Source organism: Salvelinus namaycush, chromosome 27, assembly GCF_016432855.1.
Source record: "Salvelinus namaycush isolate Seneca chromosome 27, SaNama_1.0, whole genome shotgun sequence".
In the NCBI taxonomy this organism is placed as follows: domain Eukaryota; kingdom Metazoa; phylum Chordata; class Actinopteri; order Salmoniformes; family Salmonidae; genus Salvelinus; species Salvelinus namaycush.
Genome location: NC_052333.1, coordinates 35,598,108 through 35,613,001, shown reverse-complemented (window position 1 = coordinate 35,613,001; position 14,894 = coordinate 35,598,108). Strand labels below are relative to the sequence as shown.

At 43.7% G+C, this 14,894-nt stretch overlaps 2 protein-coding genes across 2 annotated transcripts; one reads left to right on the top strand and one right to left on the bottom strand.

The window, feature by feature from the left end:
* The first annotated feature begins 571 nt into the window (after positions 1-571).
* usf2 (upstream transcription factor 2, c-fos interacting) lies at positions 572-12,403 on the top strand. The gene is given in 10 exon segments (XM_038966282.1): positions 572-646; positions 3,429-3,549; positions 3,626-3,781; positions 5,480-5,563; positions 5,819-5,867; positions 6,515-6,544; positions 6,546-6,568; positions 9,285-9,379; positions 9,599-9,727; positions 12,368-12,403. Coding segments are annotated over 10 exon segments (798 nt in total).
* A 341-nt stretch (positions 12,404-12,744) lies between these two features.
* LOC120022392 (free fatty acid receptor 3-like) lies at positions 12,745-13,659 on the bottom strand. Its single transcript, XM_038966280.1, has one exon. It carries the CDS (start codon positions 13,657-13,659, stop codon positions 12,745-12,747), a length of 915 nt encoding a protein of 304 aa, XP_038822208.1.
* Positions 13,660-14,894: the final 1,235 nt, after the last annotated feature.

Sequence of the window (14,894 nt, the reverse complement as noted above, 5' to 3'; positions counted from 1 at the left end):
TGGGGCACCATAGCAGTTCTTTAACGAGTTACTATGTCCAGACTTAAGCTCTAAAGATAATATAAATATCTCTTACAACAGTAACAGTCAATTATTAGTTATTACCTCAGTCTCATTCTGAACATCGTTGACTTGGTAAATCTGCACAAAGCCTTACCTAAGTGATGAATCTGCGATACACAAATTGGCTTAATTATTTATTTACTAACTAAATAATCACACAGAAATACAAACACACACACACAGTATAGGTTATTGATTACTAACATAATGCAATGAAAACAGTCCCTAGTGGACTAACCCGATATGACTGCTTGTTACATAATGGAAAGGGGGTGGGAAAGATAAAGAGCGGGAGAGACAAAGAGAGTGGACTTATCGTACATACATTTGGAAACCTACGCTCACCGTAAATATGAATATTTAGCACCCTAACAACCGCTCATTCGGATTAGAAATGCAACATATTTACGCTTAGATGTCTTTCTCTGTCGCCTCTCTGTTGAAACCACTCGGTCCGTCTATGGGGAGTAGATCGATGTAAGTCTCTGGTTGTCCACCAGAGGTCACAATGTCCTTCTCAGTTGTAGACTTCATTAGTTCTGGAGTGTTTTTAGGATGGATCCTTCAGGTGTACCACACGGTGGTGAGAGGGAACTGTTCTTCCCTCCCGTCTTTGGTCAATTGTCCTAGACTACTTTACACACCAGCTGCAGACTGTGAATGTTTGGTCTAGTCTTCACCTTCGTGAAAGTTGGCTTTTCATAGCCGATCATTAAGAGTTGAAAACAGCACGTCCGGTGGACAGGTCAGGGTTCCATAACCGCAGGCAGAACAGTTGAAACTGGAACAGCAGCAAGGCCAGGTGGACTGGGGACAGCAAGGAGTCATCATGCCCGGTCGTCCTGACGCATGGTCCTAGGGCTCAGGTCCTCCGAGAGAGAGAAAGAAAGAGAGAAGGAGAGAATTAGAGAGAGCATACTTAAATTCACACAGGACACTGGATAAGACAGGAGAAGATTGTATATTCTATTTATGGTTGTCCGCACATATCCCTTAAAATCATAGTAGAAAAGTGGTGAAAACGTGTGCCAACTTACTACTGTTGAAAACGTGTTCCAACTTATTACTGTTTGTACATTGTTTCATAGCTAGTTCCAATAGTTTACATGTAAACAGTAAAAACTAATATGGGTGTTCCCTGAAATCTACTGATTGCAATGATATACACTGCTCAAAAAAATAAAGGGAACACTTAAACAACACAATGTAACTCCAAGTCAATCACACTTCTGTGAAATCAAACTGTCCACTTAGGAAGCAACACTGATTGACAATAAATTTCACATGCTGTTGTGCAAATGGAATAGACAAAAGGTGGAAATTATAGGCAATTAGCAAGACACCCCCAATAAAGGAGTGATTCTGCAGGTGGTGACCACAGACCACTTCTCAGTTCCTATGCTTCCTGGCTGATGTTTTGGTCACTTTTGAATGCTGGCGGTGCTCTCACTCTAGTGGTAGCATGAGACGGAGTCTACAACCCACACAAGTGGCTCAGGTAGTGCAGCTCATCCAGGATGGCACATCAATGCGAGCTGTGGCAAGAAGGTTTGCTGTGTCTGTCAGCGTAGTGCCCAGAGTATGGAGGCGCTACCAGGAGACAGGCCAGTACATCAGGAGACGTGGAGGAGGCCGTAGGAGGGCAACAACCCAGCAGCAGGACCGCTACCTCCGCCTTTGAGCAGGAGGAGCACTGCCAGAGCCCTGCAAAATGACCTCCAGCAGGCCACAAATGTGCATGTGTCTGCTCAAACGGTCAGAAACAGACTCCATGAGGGTGGTATGAGGGCCCGACGTCCACAGGTGGGGGTTGTGCTTACAGCCCAACACCGTGCAGGACGTTTGGCATTTGCCAGAGAACACCAAGATTGGCAAATTCGCCACTGGCGCCCTGTGCTCTTCACAGATGAAAGCAGGTTCACACTGAGCACATGAGCACATGTGACAGACGTGACAGAGTCTGGAGACGCCGTGGAGAACGTTCTGCTGCCTGCAACATCCTCCAGCATGACCGGTTTGGCGGTGGGTCAGTCATGGTGTGGGGTGGCATTTCTTTGTGGGGCCGCACAGCCCTCCATGTGCTCGCCAGAGGTAGCCTGACTGCCATTAGGTACCGAGATGAGATCCTCAGAGCCCTTGTGAGACCATATGCTGACACATGCACATTTGTGGCCTGCTGGAGGTCATTTTGCAGGGCTCTGGTAGTGCTCCTCCTTGCACAAAGGCGGAGGTAGCGGTCCTGCTGCTGGGTTGTTGCCCTCCTACGGCCTCTTCCACGTCTCCTGATGTACTGGCCTGTCTCCTGGTAGCGCCTCCATGCTCTGGACACTACGCTGACAGACACAGCAAACCTTCTTGCCACAGCTCGCATTGATGTGCCATCCTGGATGAGCTGCACTACCTGAGCCACTTGTGTGGGTTGTAGACTCCGTCTCATGCTACCACTAGAGTGAGAGCACCGCCAGCATTCAAAAGTGACCAAAACATCAGCCAGGAAGCATAGGAACTGAGATGTGGTCTGTGGTCACCACCTGCAGAATCACTCCTTTATTGGGGGTGTCTTGCTAATTGCCTATAATTTCCACCTTTTGTCTATTCCATTTGCACAACAGCATGTGAAATTTATTGTCAATCAGTGTTGCTTCCTAAGTGGACAGTTTGATTTCACAGAAGTGTGATTGACTTGGAGTTACATTGTGTTGTTTAAGTGTTCCCTTTATTTTTTTGAGCAGTGTATAATGATATTCTGTTTTATGTCAATTTTAAGACAAATTACAGAAAACCTGTGTACACACGTAACTTTTTATGTAAAATCCCATTGTAAATGTACACTAAATGAATGTACACTAAAAGTATGTGAACACCTGCTCGTCGAACATCTCATTCCAAACTGTTGATCCCCTCCTTTGCTGCTATAACAGCCTCCACTCTTCTGGGAAGGCTTGTTACTAGATGTTGGAACATTGCTGAAGGGACTTGTTTCCATTCAGCCACAAGCATTAGTGAGTTTGCGCACTGATGTTGGCTATCAGGCCTGGCTCGCAGTCAGCCTTCCAATTCATCCCAAAGGTGTTCAATGGGGTTGAGGTCAGGGCTCTGTGCAGTACAGGGAAGTTTTTCCACACCATTTCTGTACGGACCTCGCTTTGTGCACGGGGGCATGGTCATGCTGAAACAGTAAAGGGCCTTCCCCAAACTCCCCAAACTCTATATTCTTTCTGATTGTATATTCTATTTATGGTTGTCCACACCATTTCACCAGGTCAAATTCCTGGTACATGTAAATGTACTTGGATTCTGATTCTATATGAAATGTTTGGCATATTCATGTCTTGACCACCTCCCCTTGACTTTCTTCACTCCAGTTGACCTATCATGTGGTCTAGGTTACAGATGACCAGCTAGAGGCAGCAGGCGACAGGACTGGGGCAGTCAGTGTGGTCTCCACTGCTGCATTTACTGGAGCACAGCAAGCAGTAGCACATGTGTGTGTGTGTGCACGCATGGCGTACACACTATAATTTTAGGGAAGTATTGATGTTTAATTTACCTCTCTCCTCTCTTGTCATTCAGAACCCCTTCAGTAATGGGGGTAGTCCTGCGGAGGAGATGGTGGGAGAGGAGATGCGTTTTGTCTATTTCTCTGCTGACACAGTCAGAGATGGGGCAGCCAAAGCCGTGTCGGTGCAGGCTGACCCAACATTTACACAGGCCGGAGGTGAGTGGCTTTCTCGCTCGTCATTATTCACAATTCATTCAGGACTATCCGTAATCATGGTAGCATCCAGATTAATGTAGAAGTGTTTAAAATCATATTATATTCTTGTTTACAATAAAAGTGACTCCAAAATGACACAATACATTATTTACCATTAATTTCTATTGGACACAAAATGATCTGGAACACAACCAAAACAAACAGCAAATGCATCCAACAGGTTTGTAGAGTCACAATCTTGATGTAATCATTGCGTGCTAGGAATATGGGACCAAATACAAAACGTTTGACTACTTTAATACACATATACAGTAAGTGAATTTGTCCCAATACTTTTCATCCCCTAAAATGGGGGGACTATGTACAAAAAGTGCTGTAATTTCTAAATGGTTTACCCGATATGTATGAAAATACCCTCAAATGAAAGCTGACCTCATAGTCATTGTATCATTTGAAATCCAAAGTGCTTGAGTACAGAGCCAAAACAACAAAAATGTGTCACTGTCACAATAATTACGGAGGTCACTCTTTATTATTATTTATTATTATATATATATATATTTTCAAATTCAGTTTTTAACCCCGTCTTCTAAGGGACCTTTGTTCTAATCAGTTTTGACCTAGTATCTAGGTGTGGCAGTATTTAGTCTGTAAATAGCATGTGAAGGTTAATGTGTGTAAACATGTATGGGCATAACCATAAATACTGTAGTTCAGTGCCTCCGCCTAATAAGTAATGTACCCCTAAAGACATGTTTTTACTTACTAGTAAGATGCCCAGACAGTGAAAAGAAACAAATGGATATCCCTTGAACTATGATAAAAGAATGATCACAACAAACAAGATGTAAAGTTATTAATTATTATAAAAATCAAGACGTACCAATTCAGTTTCAATCAAAAACTAACAATTATCAACACATTTCAGTCACATCTATGTACTTTTAATTAATAAGGACCTGGTACCAGGTTTTAATACCTAAGAGCACTCATATAAACAGTGGGGATACCCTTTAAACCAATCAAATAAGTAGAATACTCACGGCCCTGAATCCAGATCAACTACGAGTGACCGATGAGAAGCGCGCGAGTGCAACAACAGTCGAACTGGCCGGTGGCTGTCCCATTCAAACACAGTAAAAAAAAAAAAACTCCTCGACTAAACGGGACTGGTCCCAATGTAGCTAATTATATAGCTACAGTTGTTCTCTTGTTTTACCACAACCAGTGGCTAATGCGACTCACATCACACACGAGCTCCGTCTCTCACAGCATCAAAAAGCAGAGACCATCCGATGACTGTTGAACCAGAAACAATTCCAATGCTGTCCCCACGGTGGTCAGGGATGCGGGACTAGCTAACAGTTCATCACTTTGGTTTACTCAGACCGCGTTACAACAACTTTGTAAAACAATCAATAGCTGTCTTGCTAGTTCATGGCGTTCGAAAGGGTTGTCCTCCCATTCACTCTCTCGCGTGTCTGACTGTTGCCTGGCAATGGTCTGTCGCAAAATATGTCCCACATTCAACACAGTAATTAATACAGTCCATTAAAAAACAGCTAAAAGTTGCATTTATTTGACTGAAATTAGTTTTGAGTATTGCCTTTATCACAATAGGGCCAGAGACGTTAAGTCACTAGTCTTTCTTGAGAATCCTATAAATCCCTGATTTGTAAGACCTCTCTCTGACACCAGGTCACTTCAATGTGATGATGAGCCCACCTGATGTGTTGCAAGCTGGCACTCCACGGACCATTGCCCCTCGCACACACACGTACAGCTTCACCTGCCACACAATTTAGTGTTCCATACACATTCATCGAACCACAATGCTCCCCCATCTATGTGGTTCGCCTCACTTCTCCCTCCCAACTCCACATTGGAATGGACTTTCCCTAGCTAAACCTTCAGGAAATGATCCCATCTGTATTTACCCTCCAATTTTGGCATGATTGGTTTGTGATTGTGTGTATCATGACATAAAAATACATTCAAATGGGAGAAAACAAAAACTGTCCCACTTACCTGCCATCCCCAGAGACCTTGGTGAAAAGTAGACTCTACAGCATGGCAGTTTAAATTGGTGAGGACTACGTTTGCTTGCATCCCCTAAAACTGCCCCCCTCCCATCTTTGTTAGACAGACGTGTGATTAATCCACCGGTCGTGATGAATCATACATCTTAGTGTCCCTGTCAGGTGAACGTGATGTATGGTATATTTAGATTTGGGTTATAGGATGAGCGAAGGAGTCCTCTTCAATGGGGCAAAGAAACGTCTCGGTAACACTTTATTTGAAATAGTCTGTAGAGCAACTACAGATGGACTATCAGTAACATTTCAACTAACCCTTACCCTTATCCTAACCCTAAACTTAACCCTTACCTTCTCAAGCAGTTGCTTATCAACAGATGGTCATACTATCAACACACTATCTGGACTATCCAAATAAAGTAGGAGCAACGTCTTCAAGTAGATTGTTCCAACTGTTGTGCACAAATGTGAAGTGTTGCCATGTAAAATAAATGGTGTCTTAAATGCAGTACGAGAAATAAAGGCAAATCCTAATTGCAAAAGTACTATAGTCAATTTGTTTATCATTCTAATTTGGATTTGTGGACAATGTATTTGAATACACTGTCAATTTGTTTCTTTTTATGAGCGTAGGTTTTACAGTGGGTAACGGTGACATTAAGTTTTACCATTTATTTGTCTTAGTCTCTCTATGCAGGAAGATGGATGGCCCACGGGCACCTTGGGATGAGAAGAGCACAACACAATGAAAGTAAAAAATAATTTATCTGGCAAATGGAGACTTAAAAGTAAAAGTTCAGACTTACTATGGACATAGAGAGAAAAAGGAGAAGCCTTACTAAATGTTTTCATGTCATTTCCAAAATGATTTTGATTATCTTGTGTAAGCGGAAATTGACTAGCCTCCGAATGGGAGTATGGCTCATGCTGTACAGTGGTTGCTCAACTAAAAGTTTTGAGATTATGCTGCGGGATTTAGAGGTAATTTGTGGTTTAGTACGGTACCCTTTGTCACTGCGTCACTGCTGCAGACTAGCGCAAGGGGGAGTTAGAGCACAGATTATGCTTACTGGAAAATACTCTTTCAAAATTAATGGAAGAAGCAAGTGGAAGGGAGGAAAAGACAGCATTCAGAGGTCAATACAGCGCTGCTCTGAGACAAGCATGGGGACTGGTCTTGATAAATCAGTGAGATTTTTATTTTCACTGAATCACCGTTTGGGTATTGGTTAGACTACAATTAGGGTGTGGAAATGTTAGGATTATTTTGCTCTTACTGTACTACTGTAGCCTACTCCCGATCGGTCACATTGTACAGTGCCATTATGGGCTATTAGCAGGACAATAGACTCTTGCCAAGGAGGGTAGGGGGAGAATTGTTTCGTCAAATGTATTTCTTAGTTAGGTTGGCTGTATCACAATTGGGAGTCCTATAGGGCGGCGCACAATTGGCCCAGGTTTGGCCGGTGTAGGCGGTCATTGTAAATAAGAATTTGTTCTTAACTGACTTGCCTAATTAAATAAAGGTCACGTTATACAGCGCCATAGTTTCCTAACGGAAACCCTGAGGGTTTCGTTTTTCTTGGAATAGAAACACCATAATATGAATCAAATTAATTAAGTTACATGTCTTAAAATCAATCCCATATACACTGCTCAAAAAAATAAAGGGAACACTTAAACAACACAATGTAACTAAGTCAATCACACTTCTGTGAAATCAAACTGTCCACTTAGGAAGCAACACTGATTGACAATAAATTTCACATGCTGTTGTGCAAATGGAATAGACAAAAGGTGGAAATTATAGGCAATTAGCAAGACACCCCCAAAAAAGGAGTGATTCTGCAGGTGGTGACCACAGACCACTTCTCAGTTCCTATGCTTCCTGGCTGATGTTTTGGTCACTTTTGAATGCTGGCGGTGCTCTCACTCTAGTGGTAGCATGAGACGGAGTCTACAACCCACACAAGTGGCTCAGGTAGTGCAGTTCATCCAGGATGGCACATCAATGCGAGCTGTGGCAAAAAGGTTTGCTATGTCTGTCAGCGTAGTGTCCAGAGCATGGAGGCGCTACCAGGAGACAGGCCAGTACATCAGGAGACGTGGAGGAGGCCGTAGGAGGGCAACAACCCAGCAGCAGGACCGCTACCTCCGCCTTTGTGCAAGGAGGTGCACTGCCAGAGCCCTGCAAAATGACCTCCAGCAGGCCACAAATGTGCATGTGTCTGCTCAAACGGTCAGAAACAGACTCCATGAGGGTGGTATGAGGGCCCGACGTCCACAGGTGGGGGTTGTGCTTACAGCCCAACACCGTGCAGGACGTTTGGCATTTGCCAGAGAACACCAAGACTGGCAAATTCGCCACTGGCGCCCTGTGCTCTTCACAGATGAAAGCAGGTTCACACTGAGCACATGAGCACATGTGACAGACGTGACAGAGTCTGGAGACGCCGTGGAGAACGTTCTGCTGCCTGCAACATCCTCCAGCATGACCGGTTTGGCGGTGGGTCAGTCATGGTGTGGGGTGGCATTTCTTTGTGGGGCCGCACAGCCCTCCATGTGCTCGCCAGAGGTAGCCTGACTGCCAATAGGTACCGAGATGAGCTCCTCAGACCCCTTGTGAGACCATATGCTGACACATGCACATTTGTGGCCTGCTGGAGGTCATTTTGCAGGGCTCTGGCAGTGCACCTCCTTGCACAAAGGCGGAGGTAGCGGTCCTGCTGCTGGGTTGTTGCCCTCCTACGGCCTCCTCCACGTCTCCTGATGTACTGGCCTGTCTCCTGGTAGCGCCTCCATGCTCTGGACACTACGCTGACAGACACAGCAAACCTTTTTGCCACAGCTCGCATTGATGTGCCATCCTGGATGAACTGCACTACCTGAGCCACTTGTGTGGGTTGTAGACTCCGTCTCATGCTACCACTAGAGTGAGAGCACCGCCAGCATTCAAAAGTGACCAAAACATCAGCCAGGAAGCATAGGAACTGAGAAGTGGTCTGTGGTCACCACCTGCAGAATCACTCCTTTTTTGGGGGTGTCTTGCTAATTGCCTATAATTTCCACCTTTTGTCTATTCCATTTGCATAACAGCATGTGAAATTTATTGTCAATCAGTGTTGCTTCCTAAGTGGACAGTTTGATTTCACAGAAGTGTGATTGACTTGGAGTTACATTGTGTTGTTTAAGTGTTCCCTTTATTTTTTTGAGCAGTGTACTATGTTCTTACAAAAAAAGCTTTTCAATTCTCTAGTACAGCCAATATTGAAGACTGCCAAATGCTTCTCAAAGATGCCCTCTGGTGGTCGAACTAACTCGCATTAATGGCAACAATGGCTGACAATTAAATAACGTGCCTTAGAATTCTGCGGCAGCCAGCAAGGTGTGCTGCAGTATGACACAACTTTTACAGGAAGAACCACTGTAGCTTTAACAACTAAGCTATGGGATTCTTGTATTTTCAGTGGAGAGGCGGAGAAGAGACAAGATTAACAGCCGGATCATCACTCTCTCAAAGATCATCCTAGACTGCAACATAGACAGTACTAAGACTGGAGCAGTGAGTGTGGTCAATTATATCATTTAAGACATTTACAGACTTTATGGGATGGTTTCCTGGACACAAATTAAGCCTAGTCCTGGACTAGAAAGCATGCTCAATCGAAACACTCAGTTCAGTGTATGCTTAATCTGTGTCCGAGAAACTCACCCACAATGGCAGATTGTGCGAAATCATGTTTTCTTACAATTTAAGTAATGTGCAACCTCTTCTCTCTAGAAGAAAGGAGGGATCTTGTCGAAAGTGTGTGACTACTTCTGGGAGCTGAGACAGAAAAACCAACGACTGCAGGACCACTTCAAAGAGATGTTGAGAGTTCAGGCGGACAACCAGCTACTCACACAACAGGTATACAACGTATACAGTGCATTCGGAAAGTATTCAGACTTTTTCCACATTTTGTTACGTTACAACCTTATTCTAAAATGGATTAAATAAAAAATTGTCTTCATCAATTTACACACAATGCCCCATAATAAAAAAGCCTTTATTTGTGCTAATTTATAAAAAATAAAAAAGTAATACCTTATTTACATAAGTATTCAGACCCTTTGCTATGAGAATGGAAATTGAGCTCCGGTGCATCCTGTTTCCATTGATCATCCATGAGATGTTTCTACAACTTGGAGTCCACCTGTGGAAAATTCAATTGATTGGACATGATTAAGGCAGGCACACACCTGTCTATATAAGGTCCCTAAGTTGTCAGAGCAAAAACCAAGCCATGAGGTCGAAGGAATTGTCCATAGAGCTCCGAGACAGGATTGTGTCGAGGCACATATCTGGGGAAGGGTAACAAAAAATGTCTGCAGCATTGAAGGTCCCCAAGAACACAGTGGCCTCCATCATTTTTAAATAGAAGTTAGGAACCACCAAGACTCTTCCTAGAGCTGGCCACCCGGCCAAACTGAGCAAACGGGGGAGAAGGGCCTTGGTCAGGGAGGTGACCAAGAACCCGATGGTCACTCTGACAGATCCCCAGAGTTCCTTTGTGGAGATGGAAGAACCTTCCAGAAAGACAAACATCTCTGCAGCACTCCACCAATCAGGCCTTTAGTGGCCAGACAGAAGACACTCCTCAGTAAAACGCACACGAAAGCCCACTTGGAATTTGCCAAAAGACACCTAAAGGACTCTCAGAACATGAGATACAAGATTCTCTGGTCTGATTAAACCAAGATTGAACTATTTGGCCTTAATGCCAAGCGTCACGCCTGGAGGAAACCAGGCACGGTGAAGTGTGGTGGCAGCATCATGCTGTGTGGAATTTTTTCAGCAGCAGGGACTGGGTGACTAGTCAGGATCGAGGGGAAGATGAATGGAGCAAAGTACAGAGAGATCCTTGATGAGACCCTGCTCCAGAGCGCGCAGGACCACAGACTGGGGCGAAGGTTTACCTTCCAACAGGACAACGACCCTAAGCACACAGCCAAGACAACGCAGGAGGGCTTCGGGACAAGTCTCTGAATGTACTTGAGTGGCACAGCCAGAGCCTTGACTTGATGTCACTTGTTAAATCCACTTCAATCAGTGTAGATGAAGGGGAGGACACTGGTTAAAGAATAATTTTTAAAGCTTTCAGACAATTGAGACATGGATTGTGTATTTGTGCCATTCAGAGGGTGAATGAGCAAGACAAAACATGTAAGTGCCTTTGAACAGGATATGGTAGTAGTTGCCAGGCGCATCAGTTTGTGTCAAGAACTGCAATGCTGCTGTGTTTTTCTCGCTCAACAGTTTCCCGTGTGTATCAAGAATGGTCCACCAACCAAAGGACATCCAGCCAACTTGACACAACTGTGAGAAGCATTTGCGTCAACATGGGTCTGCATCCCTGTGGAACCCTTTTGACACCTTGTAGAGTCCATGCCGTGATGAATTGAGGCTGTTCTGAGGGGGGTGGGGGGTTGCAACTCAATACTTGGAAGGTGTTCCTAATGTTTGGTATATTCAGTGTAGTTGCTGTGTAATTTGGAGCTTGTAGCTGATTTGTCTTGTATTGCCAATAGGGCTGTCCCCGACTGAAAATAATCTTTGTTGACCGACTCAAGGAGCCCGAGATCAATATAACCAGAAGAAGTCTTAGGCTACAAATGTGCCGTCTGCAAAAAAATCTGGCGAATACACAGTTAAATGAAAGGGGATGTTTGGCATTATATGTTAACAGTAATAAACATACAATTAAGGAAATCACATTTGTTATAAAATATAAGTTATTAGTGTTGCACCATTGTTCGTACATAATATTACCATGTCGAATTTCAGTAGCACATCAGTGGAGGCTGGTGGGAAGAGGTATAGGAGGACAGGCTCATTGTAGTGGCTGGAATGGAATAAATGGAACGGTATCAAACACAAACATATGGAAACCACATTTTTGACTCTGTTCAGTTTTTTCCATTCCGGCCACTACAATGAGCCTGTCCTCCTATAGCTCCTCCCACAAACCTCCACTGTAGCACATATATGTCTTAGAGTGATGGACTGTGCCATCCCTGCGGCCTCCGTAATGGATTAGTCCACTGAGACAGGCACGAAACAGGCGGGTGTCTCGTGTGGCATAAAACAAAAAAATTGAGCCCTCAACTAAAAAAAAACTAAAACATCTCTGTCGAACAACAGCCTATCGACCAAACAACTGACCAGTCGACTAAATGGGGTCAGCCCTAATTGTCAATCTGCCTTGTCAAACAAGGCACTCATTTATTTCCCTCTGAATTCAATCCCATTGAATCTATAATGTTACTGAGTGTACAATTTGTAAACTAATAACGAACATAACTAGTTCACAGGACACTATAAAGAGCAGTTCTCTGTATCAAGAGCCGCACAAAGGCACAAATTTCTAGCAACGGAAAGACAAGCATGAGACGCTGTGACTCAGCGCTGTATAATCTCCCCATGTTTGCACATCCTGCTTTACACGCTTGTTAAACAAAATTAACTCAAAATTGGACCTCTTTCACACCCACCTCTGTGCTCTTACAGCTTCTGGTTCTAATTGATTTATTCAAAGCCCCATAAAACAAGTATATTTTTTATTGGATGTTACCTACTGGTTAGAGCACATGTCCTGTAATATAAACAATTTAATACGGGTGATCGATTTATTCATGATTTTTAAAATTAAATATAAATATGGTTTGTGGAGGTGTGGGTAATGGTTACACCTTTAGGGAACGTAATTTATGATAGGTAGGAATTAAATTATCTTTGCCAACAGTTACATAACAGAATATACCTAATACATATAATATACATAATTGCACTGAACATACATAAATCTCCATGCATGACTAATTGGAACATAAACACTCAAGGGGGAATGTTTTTCTGTATTTATCAGTCTTGGAGGCTGACCCCTATCAGACTTGACCCCTCTCACACTTTAAAATGTGTAGTGTAGCCACGAAGCTCCTGAAGCAGTGACTGAGCATGCTCCTGACAGCCACCGAGGAGAAGTAGAAGATGATGGGGTCCAGGCAGGCGTTGAGGGTACTGGAGAGCAATGCTACATCCCTCCAACTCTCGCTGTCTTTCCGGACGAACCCCACCACGTGGGATACGTTGTAGGGCCCAAAGCAGAGGGCAAACACCAACAGGGTGCCCAGTGCCAGCCCAATGGCCCGCAGGCGCCGCCGCCGCCCGATATTGGGCAGCCGAGACAGGATACGGATGAAGTTGACATAGCAGAAGGTGCAGACCAGGAAGGGGACGCAGAAGAGGACAAGGAATAGCTCCAGACGCACTGGGAGAAGGATGCTGAGCTGGTCTTTGGTGAAGTTCAGGTAGCACGTTGTCGGAGGATCGTCCATATTGGTCCCATTGCTATATATCCAGTGGGAGCAGGGCACAATGTACACGACGCTAAGGTTCAGTGATGACACCACCCAACATATGATGCTGGCCACCACAGCATAGCGTGGCCTGTGACACAGGGCGTATCTGATAGGGAAGGCCACACCAAGGTAGCGCTCCACACTCACCGCGGTCAGGAGGAGGGTGCTGTTGTAGATGGTGGAGTAGAACAGGAAACCAGTGACTGGACACAAGAAGAAGGGGAGGTTCCAGTTCATATCATCAACAGCCTCCTTCATCTTGAAAGGCAGGAAAGCGAGAAAGATGAGGTCAGAGATGGTCAGGTTGAGTAGCAGGATGTCGATGGGGGCAGGTTTGCGGCGCACCTTTTGGCAAAAGGTGCAGAATGCTAGGATGTTGGCAGGTACCCCGATCAGGAAGGTGGCAATGTAAACAGACAGCAACAGATGAGTGATCGGCATGGCGATTAGCCTACTTCATCAGTCACAGACACTTGGAGACTCACGGCACAACTGGAAAGAGAAAAGGGTGTGTTGGAATGTGTAACATCACTTGTGGGGCTATTGCTGCAATACAGTGCCTTTTTCCACATTTTGCTGTGTTACTGCCTGAATTTAAAATTGATTAAATTGATATTTTGGTCACTGGCCTACACACAATACCCCATAATGTCAAATGTCGACATTTTAACAAATTCATAAAAAATTAAAAGCTGAAATGTCTTGAGTTAATTATTCAACACCTTTGTTACGGCAAGCCTAAATAAGTCCAGGAGTAAAAATGTGCTTATCAAGTTGCATAATAAGTTGCATGGACTCACTCTGTGTGCAATAATAGTGTTTAACATGATTTTTTAATGACTACCTCATCTTTGTACCCCACACTTACACTTTCTCCACAATACTAACCTAATTGACAGAGTGAAGAGAAGGAAGCCTATAGAGGATACAAATATTCCAAATCATGCATCCTGTTTGCAAATTCACCTTTGTCCTGAATGCAAAGTGTTATGTTTGGGGCAAATCCAATAGAACACATTACTTAGAACCACTCTACATATTTTCAAGCAGAGTGGTGATTGCATCATGTTATGGGTATGCTGGTAATTGTTAAGGACTGGGGAGTTTTTCAGGATAATAAATAAATGAAATGGAGCTAAGCACAAGCAAAGTCCTAGAGAAAAACCTGGTTCAATTTGCTTTCCACCAGACACTGGGAGATGAATTCACCTTTCAGAGGACAATTACCTAAAACTCAAGGCCAAATCTATACTGGAGTTGCTTACCAAGAAGACAGTGAATGTTCCTGAGTGGCCGAATTACAGTTGTGACTTAAATCTGCATTAAAATCTATGGCAAGACTTGAAAATGGTTGTCTAGGAATGATCAACAACCAATTTGAAGAATTTTGAAAAGAATATTAGGCAAATATTGTACAATCCAGGTGTGCAAAGCTCTTAGATATTTACCCAGAAAAACTCCCAGCTGTAATCGTTACCAAAGGGGATTTTAACACGTATTAACTCAGGGGTAGGAAAACTTATGTAAATGAGATATTTCTGTATTTTATTTTCAATACATTTTCACTTTGTCATTATGGGGTATTGTGTGTAGATGGGTGAGAACAAAAAGCTATTTAATAGTTATTCCAACAAAATGTGGATTAAGTCAAGGGATATGTATACTTTCTGAAGGCA

Coding starts and splice junctions, on each gene's coding strand:
- LOC120022392 (XM_038966280.1), bottom strand. CDS start 13,659: ATGCCGATCACTCATCTGTTGCTGTCTGTTTACATTGCCACCTTCCTG.